The sequence below is a fragment of the Euprymna scolopes genome, chromosome 10 (assembly GCF_053919585.1).
Source record: "Euprymna scolopes isolate OS-2025 chromosome 10, ASM5391958v1, whole genome shotgun sequence".
NCBI classification, from domain to species: Eukaryota; Metazoa; Mollusca; class Cephalopoda; order Sepiida; family Sepiolidae; genus Euprymna; species Euprymna scolopes.
The window spans coordinates 92,063,381-92,086,616 of record NC_136491.1 but is presented as its reverse complement, the minus strand read 5'-3'; the positions used below and the strand labels follow the sequence as shown (position 1 = coordinate 92,086,616).

Below are 23,236 nucleotides of genomic sequence, written 5' to 3'. Positions count from 1 at the left end.
TAGATTTTACATAAGTGGTATTGAGATGTGGGAAAATCCTTTTAATCAGTTTTTGGCCAGAAATTTGGCTGTCAAGGCGTCAAAGTTCAATGATTTGATCTTTGAAAACTCTACCAAACTCCGTTGCCAATTTTAAGTCTAAACACTTAAAATTTTAGATGTAGGTTACTTGGACATGGATTAAACTTTTTAATTTGGTTTGAGCCGAAAACAATAAATGTTAAGGGGTCAAAATTGGGGTCAAAGTTTAAAAAAAAATTGACTGCTGTGGTCTCTACCAAATTACTCAGCCAATTTTTAGTCTAAACATTTGAAATTTTACATAAAGTGTGTTCAGATATAGACCAAAGTTTTTAACTGTTTTTTCGATGAAAGTTACCTGGCCATGAGTCAAACGTTTTAATATATATATATATATACATATGCACAGAAAGTTATGAACAGTACATAGAGCCCAAGCAAAGTCGGGTTGAACTGCTAGTATTTTTATATATCTATCTCGCTATATATGTAAGCACACAGACACATCTTTTCTAGAATAGAACTTTTTCTTTTTTCTAACAAAAATACCTTGTTTTCTTTGGAGCAAAATTCAAGTCAATATATTTTAGTTTATCTACTTACTTGTAACCTATCTGGATTAAATAAAAAGTTTTAAAAATTAGTTAGAACGATTTTAATTACCATAAATATTGATTGCAAGTTACATAATAGAAGAATTCAGGTTTGATTTAATGATCTGATTCAAGTTTAAAATGTAGAAGACCTTGCTGTTTTCTGGTCCTGTTATGTACATTACTTCATGTCAATAATTGAAATGATGACCACCATTACATTTGATGTAACCAATAGTTTTTTTTTAAATATTTTAATAGATTCCAAGGAGGAAAACAAGGAACCGGATTTTGAATGCGATAATAAAATAACTGGAAATGGAGGTAAAATCATATTTCTATCTGCAGAATTAAAGTATTTGATATTCACATTTGGTAAACACTACTAACAGAGATATAAATTATTTTAAAGAAAATACTGTTCTTAAATGAGCTCAAAACAATGTTCTTGTCTAGAATGTAGCCTAATTAAAAAAAAAAAATAAATAAAAATACAGAAAGATCTTCATGACCCACTTCCCATAGCAGTAAAGCAACAAAACTTGGCACAGTTATTAGTCTTTCTCTACATAGGAACCACCCAGAGTTATGCATTTCTCCCATCGTTTGATACAGCTCTGGAGACCGTTTTTGTAGAACACCCCAGGTTGGTCCTCCAACCACGAGGTGACTTCAGAAATCAAGGCTGCATCATCTGAGAAACACTTTCCTTTCAAAAACAACTTCATGGCTGGGAAGAGGTGAAAGTCAGAGGGTGCACGGTCAGGAGAGTAGAGAGGATGGGGTTGGATTTCATAACCACATGCCTGTGCTTCTGATCTGGCGACATGTGAGTTGTGGACCGGAGCATTGTCCTGCAAGAGGGGGGTACCTTTGCTGATCTTGCCCTGCCTCTTGATTTTGATAGTTTCGCTTAATTTCCTCAAAAGTGAAGCATAATAGGCTCCTGTAATTGTGGTACCCTTTTCCAGGAAATCTGTCATCACTACTCCATCCTGGTCCCAGAAGACTGTGAGCATGACTAGGTGTATCAGAATTTTTGTAGGAATTTTTGACACCCCTAACACGAAACTGCGAATACAATATAAAAATCTCGGAATTTCTCTGTTAAAAGTGGGTTATTTATTTTCTTTATGGATTATACTTCCAAAATAAACTATTACAGTTGTTTTAAAAGTAATAGAAATATTTTTTTTTTTTTTTTTTTAAACAGTAATGAATTTTCTGAACTCAATATTTTTCAATTTTTAAACTTTAAAAATCTATCAAAATTTTTCTATTGATTCTATTTTTACGATATTTTCAGGGTCAATGTGAAATTTTATGTTCTTTCCAATAAATCGAATATAATATTTTAGACAAACGTTTTTTTTTTTTTAAATTCACGACCCCCCCACCCAATTTTTAAGTGTCTATTAAAAAGTAAATACTTAATTTAGTAACCCGAAAGTAAATAATTAATTTACTCACAAATTGAAGAGAAAAGGTCAATACATAATATATTCAAATTTAAAAAAAAAAAACATAGTGTTCTTTTAGAATTTTACCTGTAAAGTTTGAAGTTTAAAACCTTTTTTTTAAACCACGTTATTTGTTTTTTCTTTTCTTTTTTTTTTAATGGAACCTTGGTTCTTGCTCCTTTAATTGAAAAAAAAATTAGGGCTTGAATTACATTTTTCGAGGAGTTATAAGCTTGGAAAAACAGGGGGTCGAATAATTCACGCCTCCCATTTTGTAAATGTCTAATAATAATTAATTTAGACCCCGATAAGTACATAATTATTTACTCACAAATTGAAGAGAAAAGGTCAATACATAATATATTCAAATTTAAAACAAAAAAAACATAGTGTTCTTGTAGAATTTTACCTGTAAAGTCCGAAGTTTAAAACCTTTTTAAAAAAAAACAGGTTTTTTTTTTTTTTTTTTTTTTAATGAAATCTTGATCCTTGCTCCTTTAATTGAAAAAAAAATTAGGGCTTGAATTGCATTTTTCGAGGAGTTATAAGCTTGGAAAGATGGGGTGGAATTATTCGCTATTTTCACGAAATTTCTGACACTGATAGAGCATGACCTTGCCAGCGGAGTGCTGCACCCTTGCTTTCTTTGGAGGTGGTGAGTCCAAGTGCTTCCACTGCATTGACTGGGATTTGGTCTCTGGATCATAGTGATGGACCCAGGTTTCATCCTGTGTAATCAGTCTTTTGAAAAACTTTGACTCATCTTCTTGGCACATCTCCAAATTTATCCTTGAACACTCGATGCGTTCTCACTTCTGGAATGGTGTGAGCAACCTGGGAATTCATCTGGCAGACACCTTATGCATATGCAAATGGTCATGAATGATAGTTTCCACAGACCCTGTACTAATCTTGACATCTTGGGTTATTTGGCGAATAGTAATATGCCAATCTTCCAAAATGACAGCCTCAACTTGACAAACAGATGCCTCATCAATGGCAGAAGGGGGCGGGGGCGACCAGGTCTGAGAGCTGTTTCCACAGACTTCCGGCCATGTTTGAATTCACAATGCCAGCGTTTTACAAGGTCATATGATGGGGCATTATCACCATAAGTTTCTTTCATTTCATCAAAAGTCTCCTGTGGTGTGCATCCTTTCAAATACAAAAACCGGATCACTGCTCGACATTCAACAGGCTCCATTTCACACCTGACTCAGTTCAAACACCTGTAAAACAGAAACCACAATTAGTTTAGAGCTGTAATTTGCCACATAACCTGTAGAGATATAAATCATTGCACATGCAAAATTTCAGCTAGATCAGACAACTGGAAGTGCGTCAGGGGCATTACTTATTGCACACCCCTCGTAGTCAGCTGGAAAGCAGGAAAACGGAAGACAATTCCACAGGCATGCAGTTCTAAGAAAGAAGCTTTGTTCATGGAATCTACGTATAGGTTTAGGCACAGATAAAGAGTGGGGTGAATTATTGATAGTGTTTTCAGCTAGACAAGTGTTTCTTGTGAAAGCTTGGCGAGGGAGTACCATAGATTGAAGCTCAGCCGAGCACTTGCCATGAAAATAATGATAAAGCAGAGACAAACTTGCAACATTTCTTCTGTGAGATAAAGGTTGCAGGGAAGAGAAAAGGACATCTCCTACGAAGCTACAAAGTCTATTTTGAACTCTATCAAGGCAGGACAAGTCTTTTCTAGCAGCTCCTGCCCAGATGTGGCAACAGTACTCCATCCTTGGATATCTGGCTCTTATATAGATAGAGAATTGCATCAGCAGTGAGATATCTACTGGATCGATAGAAGGATCCCACCATTTTTCTAGCGGCCTTGGCAACAGATTTGATGTACGTGTTCCATTTAAGATCAGGAGTAAAGGTCAAGCCCAGAAGCTGGTCAAAACATAAGGCCTCCCCAAGTCGAGAGACATTCATTTTAATTGATGCCAGATGGGGATCAGAACGTTGATGAATGTGCTATTAAAACAGTAATCCCCACACAAAGAGGTTCTGACCAAATATACACATGTAGAACTAATCTTAACTAATCTTAAAGTTATACGATAGATTTTTCAAACAGTCTGTATATATTTTCTGGTTTTATGTAAAAACTGGAATACTATTTTTATTACATTTCCTTTCTTTTAATTTAGGAAAACCTTTCAAAGGCAGAAGTTTGGGTATGTCTTTGACTAACGCAGGGCAGCCACCACCAGAACCAGGTAAATAATAATAGCAATAAAAAGATACTACTAGTCTGCTTCTTAACTGACTACAGCATGGTCATCTTCAAGTCTAATGTAAAAAAATACCTGTAAAGGCACCTTCTTAAGTTTTCTTCTGCCCATTTCATCCACTGACACACATACACATATAGAACTAATCTTAAAGTTATATGATAGATTTTTCAAACAGTCTGTATATATTTTCCGATTTTATGTAAAAACTGGAATACTATTTTTATTTTGATTACATTTCTTTTCTTTTAATGTAGGAAAACCTTTCATAGACAGAAGTGTGAATACACCCTTGACTGACACAAAGCAGCCAAAAATATCTTCACAACCAAAACCAGGTAAATAATAATAATAATAATAATAATAATAATAAACAAGATACTACCAGTTTGCTTCCTAACTAACTACAACATGGTCGTCTTCAAGTCTAATATAAACAAATCTTTGTCTAGCCATCCTCTTAAATATTCTTCTGCCCATTGCATTCAATGTTTCCAATCCTCTAATGACATTCATTATTCAACCAACAAACTTTTTAACCCTTATCCTTGAATAGTCCCTGGGACTTGGTAAGTAGTTACACATTGATTAAAAAAAAAGTAGATCAGCCATAGATGATAGGTCCATTTCAGTATGTGCTTGCTGATTACCTTCTTCTACCAGATTACATTCATCATTTCTGTGATTGATGAATTATATAGTTTTTATATTTAGACAGGAAGTCTTTATGTAAAACACTGACTTGGACCATACATCAATAATCTGTCCCCTAAACTAATATTTAAAAAAGTATATAGCAAAGAAGTTTTCATATAAAACATTGAATTGGAAATACATCAATACATTGTACCATACATATGTGCCCTAAACTAATATTTAAAAAAGTATATAGCAAAGAAGTTTTTATGTAAAACACTGACTTGGACCATACATCAATAATATGTTCCCTAAAATAATATTTATAAAAAGTATATAGCAAAGAAGTATTTATATAAAACCTTGATGCGGACTATTCATCAATAGTATGTCCTCTAAAGTAATATTTAAAAAGTATATAGCAAAGAGGATTTTATATAAAACACTAATTTTTTAAAAACCTTACCATAGCATTTACTTTTTAATTAAAAAAAGTAGTTGTAAAAATGTAGAAAAAGTTGCTGCAGCTTCTTTTTTTAAAATGTTTTCATCTAATGAAAATATTGTTGGTTCATTGGTTTTAGCATCGTAAATTATGATATGAAAACAGAAACGATTCTCTTAATAGTTAATGCGTTTTGTATTATAAATCTTATCAGCTTTGTTACATTAAAAAAATGTGTTTCAGCTTTTTTTTAATGTTTTGATTTAATAAAAAATATCGCATCGAACATCTCTCATCTGAGAGAGGCCCCGTGTTTTGACAAGCTTCTGGGTTTGACCTTTACTCCTGATCTGAAATGGAACACGTACATCGAGTCTGTTGCCAAGGTCGCTGGAAAGATGGTGGGATCCTTCTACCGCTCCAGAAGATACTTACTACTGATGCAATTCTCTATCTATATAAAAGCCAAGTACGTCCAAGGATGGAATACTGCTGCAACATCTGGGCAGGAGCTGCTAAAAACAGCCTATTCTGCCTTGACAGAGTACAAAATAGACTTCGTGGCTCAGTTGGGGATGCCCTTTTCTCTACCCTGCAAACTCTCTCCCACAGAAGAGATGTTGCGAGCCTATCCTTGTTTTATCATTATTTCCATGGCAGGTGCTCGTCTGAACACCAATGTCTGGTCCCTCCTCGCCAATCTTTCACGAAAAACACCCGTCTAGCCGAATCCACTGTGAAAAATTTCCCCCACTCCTTATCTGTGCCTAAATCAAAACGTGGATTCCATGAACAAAGCTTCTTTCTTAGAACTGCACGCCTGTGGAACTCTGTTCCGTCTGCCTGCTTCCCACCTGACTACAACTTGGATGTCTTCAAGTCCAACGTTAACAAATTCCTAATGAACCGCCCCCTTAAGTAAACACTTCATCAAATCTCAACACTAACGTAATGTACTTGCAATAACCCTTATCCCTGAGTGGCTTCCGGGCTTTGATAAGTGGTGACCACTGTGTAAAAAAAAAAAAAAAAAAAAAAAATTATAAGATGAAAAACTGGACAGATCTCTTAGTAAATGAGAGTTTTCTCCCTCTGAACAATGACAAGCTGTAAAACAGCACTGAAAAGATAAAATAAGAAAATGGGAAGAATGAGAACGTTTGAACTGTGTTAATTGTTTATAGAAGTTGCAAATTAAAGGGGATTGATAAGAAATAGTCTGGGTCTTCTCAAAGTAAGCCTTTGAGTCATTTTATAATAGACTTTCTGAGAATTTGTGAAATAAAAATTGGTTGATATTTTAATGACCTTGTTAAAGGTTGTCTTGTCAAAGGTTGTCTTGTCACATATAGCACCTGGAATTCTCAAATAGTCACCTATTTTAGTACTGACCAAGCTCAGTGTTGCTTAATCTGTTACATAGTCAGTCTCTATAATGCTGTCTCTTTAATTCTTGTGACATGTCTATTTAATGTAAGCATATAACATGATGTATGCGTAACATGTTTGTGATCGTCTAGTTCTCTATATATAATGGAGTTCAAATATATGTGTGTCTAGTGTTCATGTATGTTTGTATGTATCGATATAATGCTTGCTGTGGCATATGTGTGGTGTTAACATCTACAATATAAATCTCACCTGTCTGTTTAAATGTATGTATGCATGTATGTATGTATGTCTGCCTAAACTTTCAATAGAGGCGACAGATTTTCACAAGATCGGTATCATTTTGAAGCTCGACCCTTCGGATGACAACTATCGAAGAATTGGCTAAAAACATTAATTCCTTCACCCTCAACTGGGCACTTTTCTACAAGGAGAGGTCGTTTTTTTCAAAAGTGATCCCCTCTTTTCGATTGACTAGCCTTAATTTGAACCTTCGTCACATCCAGTTTGGTGATGAATGTAATGGCTAAGGCATCGCATTTTTTTTTTCATATTCTTTTTCTCGTTTGCGGTATGGGTTCGAGTCTGCCTGCCTCCCTACGGCAATTTTTTTTTTTTTGTTTTGCTCAACACACACCTCCAAACACCTGGGCAACGCCGGGCATCCAGGCTAGTGTATAATAAACAGTTCAAACAGATTCATACTGGCAATTCTTTAAGGGACAAATAAACAAGGGATGGATAACATCTTTCCGAGGATGACATCAGGTCAAAAAGGGAGGGGAAAAATACCTTTCTTCAGTTTGTGAGTCCTGACTGACAGCCTGTATGCAGCAAAAACATATTTTGCAGAATGACAATTGACACACAGATTATTTCTAGACAACTTTATTTTCTGACATTCTCCTTTGTCTTTTGCTGTTGCACGATTCTCTTGATTTCTACATATGAATATGCATCTGTTTCTACATATGAATATGCATCTGTTCTCCAATGCAACCAACCTCTGACTTCATCTCTCTCCAGACTCTAACTCTGTCTCCTGACTACCTCTACTATCTTTCTATAATATCTTCATTCATTACTACAACATAGCACTAAAGAATCAAATCACCTGATCTTTGTCATGTAATCCATTTCTTATTATTGTTAGTTAAAATTCCTGTTTGCTTTTTGTTAAAATTCCAAAGTTATATAAATATTTTATTTCTCTAATATACCTAATTCATTTCAATACCATCATTTCTGCCATCCAAACATTTTTCTATTCACAATTTCCCATATTTTTGTTCCAGGAGAACAACAATATAGCAGTCTAAATATAGGGTTTAATATCATTATATCTTTATTTTAATGTTCAAAAAGAGACTGAAAAACGGTGCAAAGCTCTTTCATTCAGAGAATTAATTTTACTCGTCCTGGGACAAGTATTCTTCTAGTTCATTTATATATTTTATTTTAGTTTGTTTCACAATCTTTAAACTTGAAAATCGTTAACTTTGAAATATTGATCTTTGCAGAAATAAAGTTAGAAAAGTACAAAATGACGGCTATCCCACGTGGTAAGTACTTATTTTTCTTATCTTTTTTATTCTTTAAAAAAATGCTTTCTTAGAAAAAAATAGATAAGTACTGTGCGCAGAGAATAGAATGTCAGGATCATTGAATATTCAAATAACAAGTACGTCCAGCTGATTATATTTTTAAAAACAATTTATTTGTGGCAGAAAATATAAATTATTTACAGAACAATATACAATGTCAAGCAAAGCCGCTATCTTGTCCTCCGTTTCCCACTGAAAGTCTTTAGTCTTTGCAAGGATCTATAAAGGGCGATAAATCTTACTTTCTTTATTTAGAGTTATTCCCCCTTTTATCGCTATACCAAAAAGAATTTTCTTTCTCATCATGTAAATCGATGTGTTTCTTTTTTTTTTTTTTTTTTTTTTTTAAAGTCTTCAGATTAATCTTTTACTTCAGATGTTTTACTGGATAATTTTGATAAATTATGAACATGCCAAGAAAGAAAATTCTTTATATATACAGGGTGGAATGATAAAATTATCACTGTAGAAAAGACAACATGATTCCATTTCTGTTTGATGAAAACTGGCTTTCTTTTTTTGTTGCAAACCATCTACTAGTTGGCCAGTGGTGTTTAAATCCCATGGGTGTCTTCTGTTTCGGATTTTTTCGACCAAGATTGATTTTAATGTACCATGGTTTTTTTTTTTTTGGTGGTGGTGGGAGGGTCTGTGTGCGTTTTTAAGACAATTCAATATTTATTTAATTATTCTTTAAAACATTAACTTTAGCGACAATTAATATATTTTTAAAATAATATTTTTAAATATTAAATTTTGACGAATATTCGCGAGCAATATTTTTTTTAAAATAAAAGATATTTAAATAAATGGGCGTCTTTCTGAGTGCGTTTTTAATATATTTACAGGACTTTTTAATAAGTATTTTATTCTTTTTATCAAGCAAAAATAGAACTTTTATAATGGCATATATATTATGGACTGTTTTTCAAACATCGAAATTTTCAAATTAAAGTTAGTTTTATTTAAAAAAAAAAAAAAAAGAAGATCAGGTGTTTTTTTTCGATTAAATTATTATAAACTTTATTTGAACTTTCAACAAACTTTTACAGGCATAAAAAATAGACTTTATAGATATTTTATAATAATTTTTTAAAAATATATTTAACAAAAAGTTTTTTTTTATTATTTCATTGTTGAATAAAATTTCAAAATGATAAATGGCGAAAAAAAATATCTCGAAAAGAAAAAACACCTCGTCTTTTTTTTTTTTTTAAATAAAACTTTAATTTTAAAATTTCGATGTTTGAAAAACAGTCCATAATGTAGATTTCATTATAAAAGTTCTATTTTTGTTTGATAAAAAAGAATAAAACAGTTAATAAATAAAAAAAACAAAAAAAAAAACAGTCCATTAAGTTCAAATAAAAACTGTTTGAATAAAACTTATTAAAAAAAAAAAGGTTCATTATTATTTATTGTTATAATACAACTCAATATTTATTTAAATTGCGATGTATGTCGGTGGTCAGTGAAGGAGAAATCCTTCTAGTCTGAGACAATTTTTATGCATAATAAAATCACAAGTATAAACAATCGAGATTTAAAGATTTGGTCGCAAAAAATCCGAAACAGAAGACATCCATTTATTTAAATATCTTTTATTTAAATACGTTTGTTTTGTTACTTACTTAAAAAATAAAAAATGTTTTGTAAATATATATTTTTTTCTTTTAAATCTTCAATAGTTTTGTAAATATATATATATAAAAAAAAAAATTGCTGGCGAATATTCGAGCATGTTTGCTATTTGACTTGTTTACAAACAACCGACGCTATGTGCGTGTGCCAATGTCAAGGTCGAATCACCGGTGTTAGTTGAAATGTGCGCTTGTCACCGCCAGGCGGCGTCGTCTGCTACAGGGTATCTATTCTTTACTTGATCCGGCCGCTGATCAGTCTTCTGCATCCCAGTACAGACCAATCAGTCTACTGTGTGTCATGAGTATACAGCTTGAATCTGTCATGCCTTGTAAAGTTAGGTGTAAAAGAAGAAGAAAAATATGAAAATGTTTTTGCCATTAAATCATTTTATTTGTTTTTTTTCTTTTATTGTTTGACAAGATTGGTTTTTGATTTTTAACCTATCACAGCCATCTCCCCAGCGTTGATAAAGTATGGCTATGTTACTGTTAACGCTTTGACTACTCCCTCATGATTATGTCCAGCAGTAAACTTTTGTTACTTGTTTTAAACTAGAGTTGCAGTTTTATTTGGAAGGAAAAATTTTCTGTTTGCAACCCTGACTGAGACTGACTGACATTGGAATTGAGCAATGGCTTTAGACTGGCACAATGAGCAGACAATCATGGCCTGTGCACTGAATGCACACGGATGCACATTCATAATAGTATCAACGTCTGCATGCCTGAAGGATCCATTCTGGGTTGAACTCTTTTGCTGATCTTCATAAATGAATACACAAATTATATTCTAAGATAATTCATTAATATTTATGAAGATGACTCAACCATCTATGGCAACACTTCAATGAGCATTAATAATCAAAATTTCTGATTCTCTCTCTTTTGGTCTAGAGCATGCAGTGCAATGGGATAAAAAGGTGGCTGGTTACTTCTAATGTGCCTAAAAGCAAGCTTCTTTCATTTCACTAATGCTCAGATCTTCATTTTGCCCAAATTGAAATGAAGGCTCTCTCCTTTAGGAAGCCCCCTGCTTTGGTAAGCTTCTAAGACTGATCTTCACTTAGAATAAATATGTGCAGGGTATTGCAGCAAAAGCTGATTTTTGACAAAATCAAAACGAAATCGACAATAGAAACAAAAGTTATATATGTAGAGACTCAACAATGCATTTATCAACAGTTAGAGTTACATACATTTTCATTGTAACTGTAGATAGCAGAGACAACAATCTCAAGTGGAGAGCAAATTGTGTTGCATGCTTTTGCAACCATGTCTTTGTTTATAATGATGAATACCTCCACAATGGCAGCCTTCAAAGTGTCAACCATGTTGTGGGCATGCATGTTGGTCTTCACCTTAATCATGTCAAAGAAGAAATAGTGAAGTGTTGGGTCTTTGAGTCTAATTTGATAATTTTATTATATTTTTTCACATCAGAACCACTTGTATTATTCAACAGCAATAGTGTGCAATGGATAGTTGTTTCTGTATACTATTGGTGGGTTTGAGTGCTGGAAAGCATGGATGAATTTTGGAAGAGTGTGATTTGCATCATGTTCATGTGTGCTGGATTAAAAAATCCATAAATCTTACCTGCCGTTGAGTGCTCCTTAAAGACCGTGAGATGTGAATTATGTCAGAATTGTGAAAGCAATAGTTAGTAGAAAGAATCCAAGCAGATGTTTTTTCTGTGTTTGCACAAGTAAATTTATTGAGAAACTGCAAAAGAAAGGTGTGGTAAGAGGTAAGACAATGCATGAAAAGCGCAAAAGATGGACATTGATGTTGTATCTATGAAGAAAGCACTGAATGAGGATCTTTGTTACACCTTATATAAAAGCCGCAAGGGTGAATTATTCACCAGCAAAACCAAAGAAAACCGTCTTACAAAAATCAAGAAACTTCTTGATAAGGTTAAGTGTAATATTGTCTATATAATTTATGGTTTGCATATTAAACAAAATGCATGGAAATAATATATGCGCACTGATAGTTATGGTTTTTGTAATCAAACAAACAAACTCCTGTTAAAGCAACATCAAGTTTTATTTACATTACAGTGAAATAGTTTGGGTCAGTATGAGTGCTGTGATGACAGAAATGTCACTGACTTTCTCTCTCGCTTTCTCTATTCTCTAATCGACTGATTTTGTTTATGTCTTATATTGACATCATCCACATTCCTTGATTGGACTGGTGCTACCAGATCAGGCTGTCTTTTGACTTCCTGAGACGAAATGCACCTACATTGATGTTTTTTGTTTTCTGATTTTTTTTGTAAAACTTAATTTTGTTCTGCAAAACCAAAAACAAAAACAACATCCCCCCTCCCTCCCCTTTTCTATCTCCCCCCCCCACTCCCAGACCCTGTTGGTGGAGTATCAGAATACACCGACTGCCCCCCTGCAGAGAGTAAAAGTCCCTCAATGGGGCCACCTGTTGGCCGTAGGTGGCGACCCGTAATGCCTTAGAACGGGATCCTGGTGGCTGAGCAACTCACGACCTTGGAACCAAATGGCCGTGATTTAGCAACACTCCACTTTGGCCTTACTTCGGCTAGACGGGCGGTCGGACAGGCTCGACCCGACCAACCGGCTAGTCATGACAGTCCCTAATAATAGTAAACCCCCATAAAGAGAAACACAAACACATTATACTCATATAAAAAATTAAAAAAAAAAACAAAAAAAAAAACACATACACATACTACCATTAGAAGGTGATAGCAAGGGCCAATCAGATGGTGAAAACTGATGCTATTGACAACTAACCCTTTCTACACCTTGCTGGGTCCAAGGAAATGAAAAAAAATCGTCATAAGCAGCTACACTCACTGTTTGAGTATATCATCATTGTATCCCTGAGATGCTTGGGCGAATGGGTTTCCCCCCAACCATCTCCCAATTTAGGGCTCCGAGGAGGGTGGGGAGCAAGGATGATGAAAAAAACAAAAAATATTCTCTGGCTTCCAAAAAATTAAAAGGCCCCATCCAGAAAGCGATGAAGATGAAAACACAAACTTTCCGGAGTATATAATCTTGGAATCGCAAGATAACACACAAATACAAAAATGTCCCCATTCAAAATCAAAAGAATTATCAACAAAAATCTGAACACAAAACAAATTAAAAAATTAAAAAACGGAACTTTACTTATACAAGTATCTACTAAAAGTAGTGCCGAAGAAATTTTAATATGGACAAAGTTCCATGATATAAACATCAAGGCCTACCCTCACAAAACCCTCAACACCTCAAAGGGAGTCATCAGATGTCCAGAACTAAACACCTGCTCTCTAGATGAAATAAAAACAAACCTAAAAAATCAAAAAGTTATAGATACAAAAAGAATTACAATAAAAAGAAACGAACAAACAATTAACGCCAACACATACATATTAACTTTCAATACTTCTACTCCACCAACTGAACTCAAGATTGGATATATTAACATTAAAGTAGAAACATATATCCCCAGACCACTTCGCTGCCTAAACTGCCAAAAATTTGGCCACTTCAAAGAATACTGCACCAGGAAAGCAGTATGTCCAAAGTGTAGCAGTAACGAACACCAGGAAACAGAATGCCAAGGAAATATAAAATGCCCAAACTGTGGAGAGAACCATCCAGCATACTCATCGCTCTGCCAAAACTGGATCAAAGAAAAAAAAATAAATGAACTCAAATATACTAAAAACATAAGTTTTACTGAAGCCAGTAAAATTATTGAAACAGCCACCACAACAGAACCAACTAGATCATACGCAGGTGCAACCAAAAATCAATTAAAAACAATAGAAAAAACTGAACTAAAGGAAATCTCTACCCTCATAAAATCACTTTGTGAACTAGTTGAGACATTGAGGACCACCTTACAGCAACTGTCGTCAACTCCAGCTGTACTTGGAAATAACTACCAAACAATTGAGAGTAAAATCTCACCAGATCCAAAAAACCAAACACAATCCCCGAACAAAAAACCCACACAAACTGAAAACATCCCAAAATCAAAAGAACACTCGCCTAGTACCCTCCGCAAAGGAACCAGAAAAGAAGAAAACCAAACAGTAGATATTCAAAATAGATTCCAAATTCTAGGAAAAATGGAAACCGAAAACACCCTGGAAAAAAAAAAAGAAACCAAACACAAGCAATCAGGAGCGAAAAAATGATAAAGATTCTCCAAAAACATCCGAACAGACAAGAACAATAAATGGTAAAAATTCCTCAAAGAAAACCAGCCCCACAAAAACCAAACCACGATCTCGCTCAACATCTAAAACCAGAGATAAATCAAGCATAAAAGCTAACAAACCAATTGAACACAAAGAACCAGAAGCTATGGAAACAGAAACCGAATTTACCAATGATAAAAAGCTCACAAATGCTCAAATGCACATGAAACAGTCCAATGATTCAAATACAAGAACTACAGACCAAAATAAATTTAAAACCTCCTTGGAAACAATGGAAATAGAAGACAAAACTTCTAAACCCCCATAAAAAAGAAAACACCCCTATTCCCAAGACAAAAGGGAAATCAAATACATAAAATCTAAACTATGGCCAACAAAATAATCCAATGGAATTGCAGAGGTATAAAAGCCAACCGGAATGAATTACTTCTACTGATATCCGATCTATGTCCCACAATAATATGCCTACAAGAAACTTTTTTAAAACCATCTGAAAATATCAATCTCCAAAGTTTTACTGAATACAACTATACAACAAATAATCCAAATAGAGCTTCAGGGGGAACATCCATTCTCATTAACAAAAACACGGCACAAAGCCAAATAAATCTACAAACTAACTTACAGGAAATTGCTGTCACAGCCACCCTACATAGAACGGTCACAATTTGCTCCATTTATCTGCCTCCAAACGATCCCATAGATGAAACTGAAATAGAAAAACTCATCAACCAACTCCCTCGCCCCTTCTTATTATTAAGCGATTTTAATAGTCATAATGTTAGTTGGGGATGCTCAAACACGGATAGAAAAGGAATCACTATAGAAAAGATTATCAACAACAACAATCTATGCATATACAACAACAAAAAACCAACCTTTATTCACTCCGCTACAAATTCGTCCTCAGCAATTGACCTCTCTATAAGTGATCCTAGTATCTTTATAGATTACAATTGGACAGTGCATATAGATACCTGTGGAAGTGACCACTTCCCGATAACTTTAGAACATTTTGGTCCTGAAATAATTTCAAAAATTCCTCGCTGGAACCTTAAAAAAGCTAACTGGAACAAATTCAGATTACTATGCAAACACAAACTCGTACCTGAAAAATGTGAGAAAGACCCAATCACTCACTTTACAGATACCATTATCTCAATAGCAGAAGAATGTATTCCTAAAACAAAATCATCAACCAAGTATAATCGTCCCTGGTTTAATAATGACTGTAAAAAGGCTATCAGGCTACGATGTGCTGCATTAAGAAAATTCAACAACCAACCAACTACTCAGAATTTAAACAACTTTAAAATATGCAGGGCTAAAGCACGCCGAACAATAAATGAAGCCAAAAGGGAATCGTGGAAGAATTTTGTGTCTAAAATCAACAACACCACCAAAGACAAAACTGTATGGAATATGATTCAGAAAATATCAGGAAAAAACACCAGTCCCCCTGTCAACCACCTCTGTGTAAACAATAGTAAAATAACAAAAAAAGAGGACATGGCAAACCTGCTTGCAGATACTATTGCAAATAATTCATCTTCTAAAAATTACGATAAAAAATTCCAGATCATTAAACAGGAATTAGAAAAAACCAAACTGAACTTTAAAAGTAATAATGAGGAAGAATACAACAAACCTTTTACCATCCATGAACTAAAGGATTCATTAAAAAAAGCCAACAACACGGCTGAGGGACCTGATGAGATAACGTATGAATTTCTAAAACAACTACCAGATGAACCATTAAAGTATTTACTTTCTATTTATAATGACATCTGGCTCAATGGCAATCTTCCAGCCATATGGAAACAAGCCACAGTCATTCCTATACCAAAATCAGGAAAGGATGCATCTGACCCCTCCAATTATCGCCCCATAGCTCTAACAAGCTGCGTGTGTAAGATCATGGAGAGAATGGTCAACACCAGATTAATTTGGTTTCTGGAAACAAATAAAATAATAACTAATTTTCAGTGTGGCTTCCGAAAACATCGTAGCACAACAGACCATTTAATTCGTTTAGAAACTTTCATCAGAAATTCATTTATACAAAAAAAACATATGACTGCTATTTTCTTTGATCTTGAAAGGGCGTACGATACCACATGGAGGTATGGCATCATGAAAGATCTTAAAGAAGCTAGAGTGAAAGGAATACTACCCCTACCCATCTTCATCAACAACTTCATTAATAATAGACTATTCAATGTCCGTGTAGGAACGTGCCTATCGGACATCAAGGAACAGGAAACGGGAGTTCCACAGGGAAGTATTTTGTCGGTAACACTATTCAGCCTAAAAATTAACAGTATTGTTGGATGCATAAACCAAGGCGTGGATTGCTCTCTATATGTTGATGATTTTTTAATTGCATATAGCTCAAGACATATCCATATAATTGAGCATCAACTTCAACAATGCATTGACAAAATAAAAAAATGGACAACTAAGAATGGCTTCAAATTTTCCATTAACAAAACAAAATGTATGCACTTTTGTCAACTAAGAAAACTGCACCCAGATCCTCTTTTAAAACTAGATGATATTCCGATTCCTGTTGTAAATGAACATAAATTCTTAGGATTAATACTAGACAAAAAACTTACATTCATCCCTCATATAAAACATCTTAAAAATAAATGTAATAAAACCCTACAGCTAATGCGGGTCATTGCCCACATAGATTGGGGAGCGGACAGACAAACCCTATTAAAGTTATATAGGTCACTAGTGCGATCGAAACTAGACTATGGTAGCTTCATTTACGGTGCCACCAGAAAGTCGTATATAAAGATATTGGACACCGTTCAACATCAGGGCCTCAGGCTTGCGCTGGGAGCCTTCCGAACTTCCCCCATCGATAGTCTCTATACAGAAGCCAATGAACCCCCATTATCAATTCGACGCGACAAACTAGCCTTGCAATACTTGACCAAAATCCTCTCTTGCCCAGACAATCCTGCTTATGACTGCATTGCACACTCACTAAATTACTCGCTCTATGATAGAGAAAAATCACAGCCAACAAATCCAACCTATAACTGTACCTTCAATCCAAATTACCAAAATCTATATGACCAAAAAGTAAAAGCTATAAAACCTTTTGGGCTCCGTACAAAACCACTAGTAGAAGATGCAGGTATCACAATCACCAATATCCATAATGTCAACCAACTAAGACTTCCACCCTGAAATCATCCTTGAATTAAATAACCTCCCAAAAAATCAAAGCCATCCACTAACCTATCAAGAAAAACTCCTTATCATTCAGGAAAAACACCCAAACCATCAGCACATATACACAGATGGGTCCAAAGACGGCAACAAAACCGGATGCGGAGTCGTATCCACTAACATTACCTTACAGAAGCGACTACCAGACCATGCCTCAATTTTTAGTGCCGAAGACACAGCCTTAGATATGGCACTAGATCTCATCACTGACCTTACCCACAACAATTTTATAATTTTTTCAGACTCCCTATCGGTACTCGAATCCTTAAAGAATAAAAATTTAAATAACCCACTACTCATCAAACTGCTACAAAAAATACACACTCTCTCACAAAACAAAAGTATCAAATTCTGCTGGATCCCCAGTCATTCTGGAATTCAGGGCAATGAATTATTACCATGTCAACAATATGAAAGAACTATTTAAAAAAATAAACTCCAACAAAATACTAACATTTCTGAAAAAAGTAAATCTATATAAAAGAATATAACTTTAATTCAATCCAACTTTACACCCCACCCCCCAAAAAAAGGAAGGAAGCACATCACCTAATGATACAAAAAGTCTGATTTGACTCACTGATTAAATTAAAATAGCTATTCCAAAAAAAAAAAAAAAACTGGAACTCGGCATTAAATAACCAAAAAAAAAAAAAAAAAAAAGATTGATATGCCGTAAAACCAAACCAAACCAAACCTTGATTGGAATCTGATTGTTCACTTATTATGTTTGTTACAACTCTACTTTCAACTGAGTTGTTGTTTGTTTCGTTCACCACACTCTTTTCTTCTACCTCTTCTTTTACACACGTCCGTTCGCTTTAGTGACTAAAAATTATCTGTCCTCCTGCTTTCCTTTCCTCATTCTTTATGGAACCAGGGTACAAGATTCTCCGAGATTCCCCGAGACTTTTTTCCACATAAAAGCCTGTGGGAACCATCTTGATTCTCAATTTGTCCTCTGCAGGCACAAACATGCAGCTGCTTTAACGGTGAGCCACTTCTTTCTCCACACTCTCCCCCTGATCTCATGATCACAGAAACGGCAGGGGGGTGGTGATCGCCGCCGTCAGGTGCTTCTGCGAAGGGGGACAGTGCTGCTCTCGTCTTCGCGTGCGCTCTCATCCACCGCCTGATGGTTGGGGAAGGCTTCATCTCCGTAGAGGCTACTGATATCAGAGTCACTGCTTGATAGGGATGGTGCAAACCAAAGTGACGGCCCTCTCGTCTCAGAGTCAGAGTCACTCTCATCGTCCACTGGAGGTGATACATGTGTCGCCGGCCATAGGTCCATAACGTGACGGGGTACGCCATCAACCTGGACACACTGCTGACTCACCACATCGGTCACTGTGCCCCATTTATATTTGTCAGTACATCGGTTTCCTGGCGGCTTCACCCAGACAGCATCCCCTTTGGCATATCGATTCCGTTCTATCTCAGTGGCCACAGTTGTATCAGGGTGGATTCCTTTTTCTCGGACACAGCCGCTTTAACAGTAAGCCACTTCTTTCTCCACACTTATTTTAACCTTCAATTGAAATTTCGATTGTTCTATTGTTCTGCATTTTTAACAATTCCAATCCCATTAAAACATATTCTCTTATTATTTCATGATCTCGATTCTTAAATCGGAATGTAGGATTGTCATCGTTACCAGCAATCCGATTTATATATGGTTTTGCCTGGATCTGTAATTGCATGTACGCAATACATCCGATTTTTCCCGGCATTGTCTGTCCCGTATGCAACACAGGCACCTAGTTGAGCTGAGAATGCTCTGATTCTTCTCAGGACCAGTTGTGCAATATTCAAAACAACAGATGATTTTTCCTTAAACTATTATAGTCTTTAAGTGTGTTTCTGCTAAGTAGAGTATGTGGTTGCTGGAAGACCATATATGTAGTAACGGAACTCAGCTTGTGTTACACATGTGGCTATTTTAAGAGCTTCCAGAATTTCACCAATCTCAACATCTGCTCTTCAATACAGTTAATTGAATTATTTAATAAATGTATAGTGTTATGGATTGGTGGGTTTGAGAGCTGGAGAGCATGGACAAGTGGAGAGCACAGGAATATTAGAAAAGACTGACCTGCATTAAGATGATACACACTAAATTAAAAACTGTTGCTTCAGATATGAGTTGGAGAATTGTGCTAGAGTTGTGGAAGTAATGGTTAGCAGAAATAAGGGTCCTTATGTTCTGACTATAAAGAAAGCATTGAATGAGAATATTTGCCACACTTTATATAAGAGCTGCAAGGTCATTTATTCACGAGCAAAGCCCAAGAGAACTATCTTATGAAAACCAAAAAACTTCTCAACAAGGCCAAGCACCTAGTTGAGCCAAGGATTACTCTGGTTCTTCTAAAAACCAGTTGCACAATATGCAGAACAACAGGTGGATAACCTACATGAATTTCCTCAATAATAGTTTTTAGGTATGTTTTTAGTTCACATCACACCACCCCGCTTCTTTGAAAAGGAAGTCAGATTCAATTCAAATGGCTCTACTGAGTTGCTGTCCACTTTTATCAAGAGCTGAATAGAAAGTGTGGCTGTTGGAAGGACATATGCATAACAACAGGTTAGCAGAAAGGATCATAGCATATATTTTGACTGTGTTCACACAAATAAATTTATTGAGAAGCTACAAAAGAAGGGCGTGTTAAGATCCAGGTAAAACAATGTGGATCTTGGCTTAAGAGATGGGTATTGAAGTAGTGACATCACTGAACAAGGATCCTTGCTCCTCCATATACGAGAGCTACAAGGGCCAATTATTTAGCAAGCCCTAAGAGAATCACATTACAAAAGGCAAGAAATTTCTTAACAAGGCCCAACATCAAGTTGAGCTGATATGCTCTGGTTCTTCTCACCCTAAACCTATATGCTCTACTACTTTGAAAAGGAAGGCAGACTCAATTCAGATAGCTCTATAGAGTTGCTATTCACTGTTGTCAAGTGCTCAGTTTAGAGTGTAACTGCTAGTAGACCATTCACATAGCAACATCCCCATCCTCTCTAACCACTTTAACACAGACAGACATATACACGGACTTGGAGGATATATTCAAAACACCCTCCCCTTGACTAGAGAATCAAAACTAGAATCAGTCGATCAGGCTTTCATGCACTTGAGACTTAACCTGCAGCATAGCATTAGCTACTTATATTTTCTCTACCGCTCAACATCAACCCAGGACTGTACCCTAATCAACCAAATCTCTGACAGCATAGATACAGCATTCTCCCTTGATATTAGTTCACAAGTAGATGTATTTGTCCACCACATTAATTGGCTTGGTTTCTCTACTTACACAGACACTGCTGGAAGCATAACACCTAGCTTTTCTATATCTTATTCACTATCACAGACAGTTATGTTTCTGACCTGTATCTCAGATCTACAGGACTAACAAGCCTCACTTCTAGATTTATTTCTGACCACAGTTTCCGATGATTATGTTACAAATGCCCAGAGTCCACTTGGGAATGCTGATCATGTTGTGATAATGGTTGAAATCACCCTAAACTCCCTACTCAAAGCTGGACAGCCATTGCTCAAAACGAAAAGATACTATAAGAAGGCTGACTGAAAAGCCATTAGGGATCTCATCAAAGATGCCCCATGGGGAAATATTTTTTCTCTTCCTGCAAAACAGTGGGCAAATGAGACCACTGAATGGTTCAAAGTGACAATTGAAGCGCATGTTCCCACACAGAAGTTCTATAGCAAACCCCACTCTCTACAATGGTTTACTTCTACTTGTGCAGCTCTCAAAGGCAACATGTATACCACAGATTTATCTAACATAAGTCCAGTACTTCAGTACAAACAGATAAAAGTTTATAGAAGGTAGAAGTAATTGGAAGAAATAAATAGTGACAGCTAAGAGAGAATATACCAAAATCACCAGAAAAAACACATTGAAGCACAGAAATTAGGAACTCATGACTTCTGGAAAATTTACAATAGTGTAGTAAATAATAGGCAATCAACAATTTCCCCATTATCCAACAATCATGAAATTGCTTGCATGAGAAGGCTAACATGCTTGCCCGTCGATTTCCCTCAAACTCTACATTGGACCCAGCAAACACTCCCTCCCTGATTTTCCTTTGCAGGCAGACATCAAACTAGATGATCTGAAAATCACCCCTTTTCAAGTGCATGATATAAAAATCCTAGACACCTCAAAAGCATGTGAACCTGATCTCATCCCAACTGTGCTATTTAAAATATGTTAACCGAAATTGCTCCAGTTCTCTCCAAACTTTTCAACAAATGCCTTAACGAATCTTGCTTTCCTAACGTCTGGAAAAACTGCTTCTGTGGTACCAGTTTACAAGAATTCTGGTGAAAGAACTGACCGATTAAATTATCGCCTCATTAGCGTCATCCCTCTTTTCAGCAAAAATGACATCACACCTATGATCCTAGCAAACAAGATCTGTTGAACAATCAGACTTTTGATAATGGATGAGAGCTTTTTACATGAACGTTGGACAATTTAAAAATTTGCATTGAAAAAGAGGAAAATAAGAAGCACGATTTATACTGAAATAGAACTGAGCTTTCTTTTTTTTTTTTTTAATTGAATAAGATTTAATTCAAAAAGGAAAAGTTGTATTGTTTCTGCTAAACAGCATTCTGTAAATAAACATCTTGATATTTTATGGATTTAAAATGCTAAAATTCTTTTATTATTTACTTTAAAGAATTTCATTTAAACAAAAGAAATTGAAGGAACAAAATTCGATTTTTTTTACACAGGAATCACCACTTTTCAAGGCATGAAGGCCACTCGAGAATAAGGGTTTACTGAAACTGAACTTTTTCTCCTATATAATAAAATGACTGCTGAAATTCCACTCTGGACCAAAGTATTGTAGATTTGCAACAACAGATGCCACATACAAATTCACTACATCTAGGCTTAACCTGCAGCATATCTAATGTAGCTTTCAAACACCATTTTAGACATATTCAGTCGTTATAATAAAATGCTACATTACATCCGAAAAGCATCGCCCTCGCTATCGTATCATCTACAGAGGAAGGAGTTCCTATTTTTCTCTCTAAATATTTAGTCCTACCACCGCTACCAGTTGTCACTGGGACAAATTCTACATTTTCCTATGATACTGTGATTACACCTAGCATAACTGGTTATTAGATACATAATCTTTCCAATTTCCAATTCATAAATAATAAAGTCCCCCTTCCCAAATTCTGTCCACTCTGATTGGCTAAGCTCTGAAAATTTTATTCTGGAATACATTTATTCCATGTATAAACAAACACTAACTAAAATTCAAACATGGCATCACTACATTTTCCCTGTGTGTGTTTGCTTCCATGTATTCTGTTACATGTGCGTCTCAAATATTTACTAAAATCCACTTCCGTCGATAAATAATTAAAATATTACTTATCTGTATTATTTTCTCTAAAATATATGTCCAAAAATAAGGATCTTTTCTTTAAAAAAGAAAAAAAAAATTTACCAAACTCTTTCCGTACTTCCCATGCGTGTTCTTGTGCCCATGTGTTCGATTTAACAAGCCTCTCAAAAATAAATTGAATTATGAATTTAGGAAACAAACAAACAATAATTAAACAAACAAATAAAAATCCAATGATAAAGAATTTTAAAAATGAAAACGATTTAAATTAAAATAAATAATTTAAATACAAAATTAATAGTGCAGAAATATTTTTTAGCAAACTTATAGAAAAATT

The 23,236-nt window shown here is 35.1% G+C and overlaps 1 protein-coding gene across 2 annotated transcripts in view; it reads left to right on the top strand.

Annotated features, from left to right (window-relative positions):
- LOC145286128 (caspase-8-like) overlaps window positions 1–23,236 on the top strand; it is a 173,614-nt gene that overhangs the window by 90,385 nt on the left and 59,993 nt on the right. For both annotated transcript variants that reach the window (XM_080134834.1, XM_080134835.1), the window contains exons 4-7: window positions 876–938; window positions 4,243–4,311; window positions 4,584–4,664; window positions 8,317–8,358. In XM_080134834.1, coding sequence (XP_079990960.1) covers window positions 876–938; window positions 4,243–4,311; window positions 4,584–4,664; window positions 8,317–8,358 — 255 coding nt within the window. The remainder of the gene's footprint in view (window positions 1–875; window positions 939–4,242; window positions 4,312–4,583; window positions 4,665–8,316; window positions 8,359–23,236) is intronic.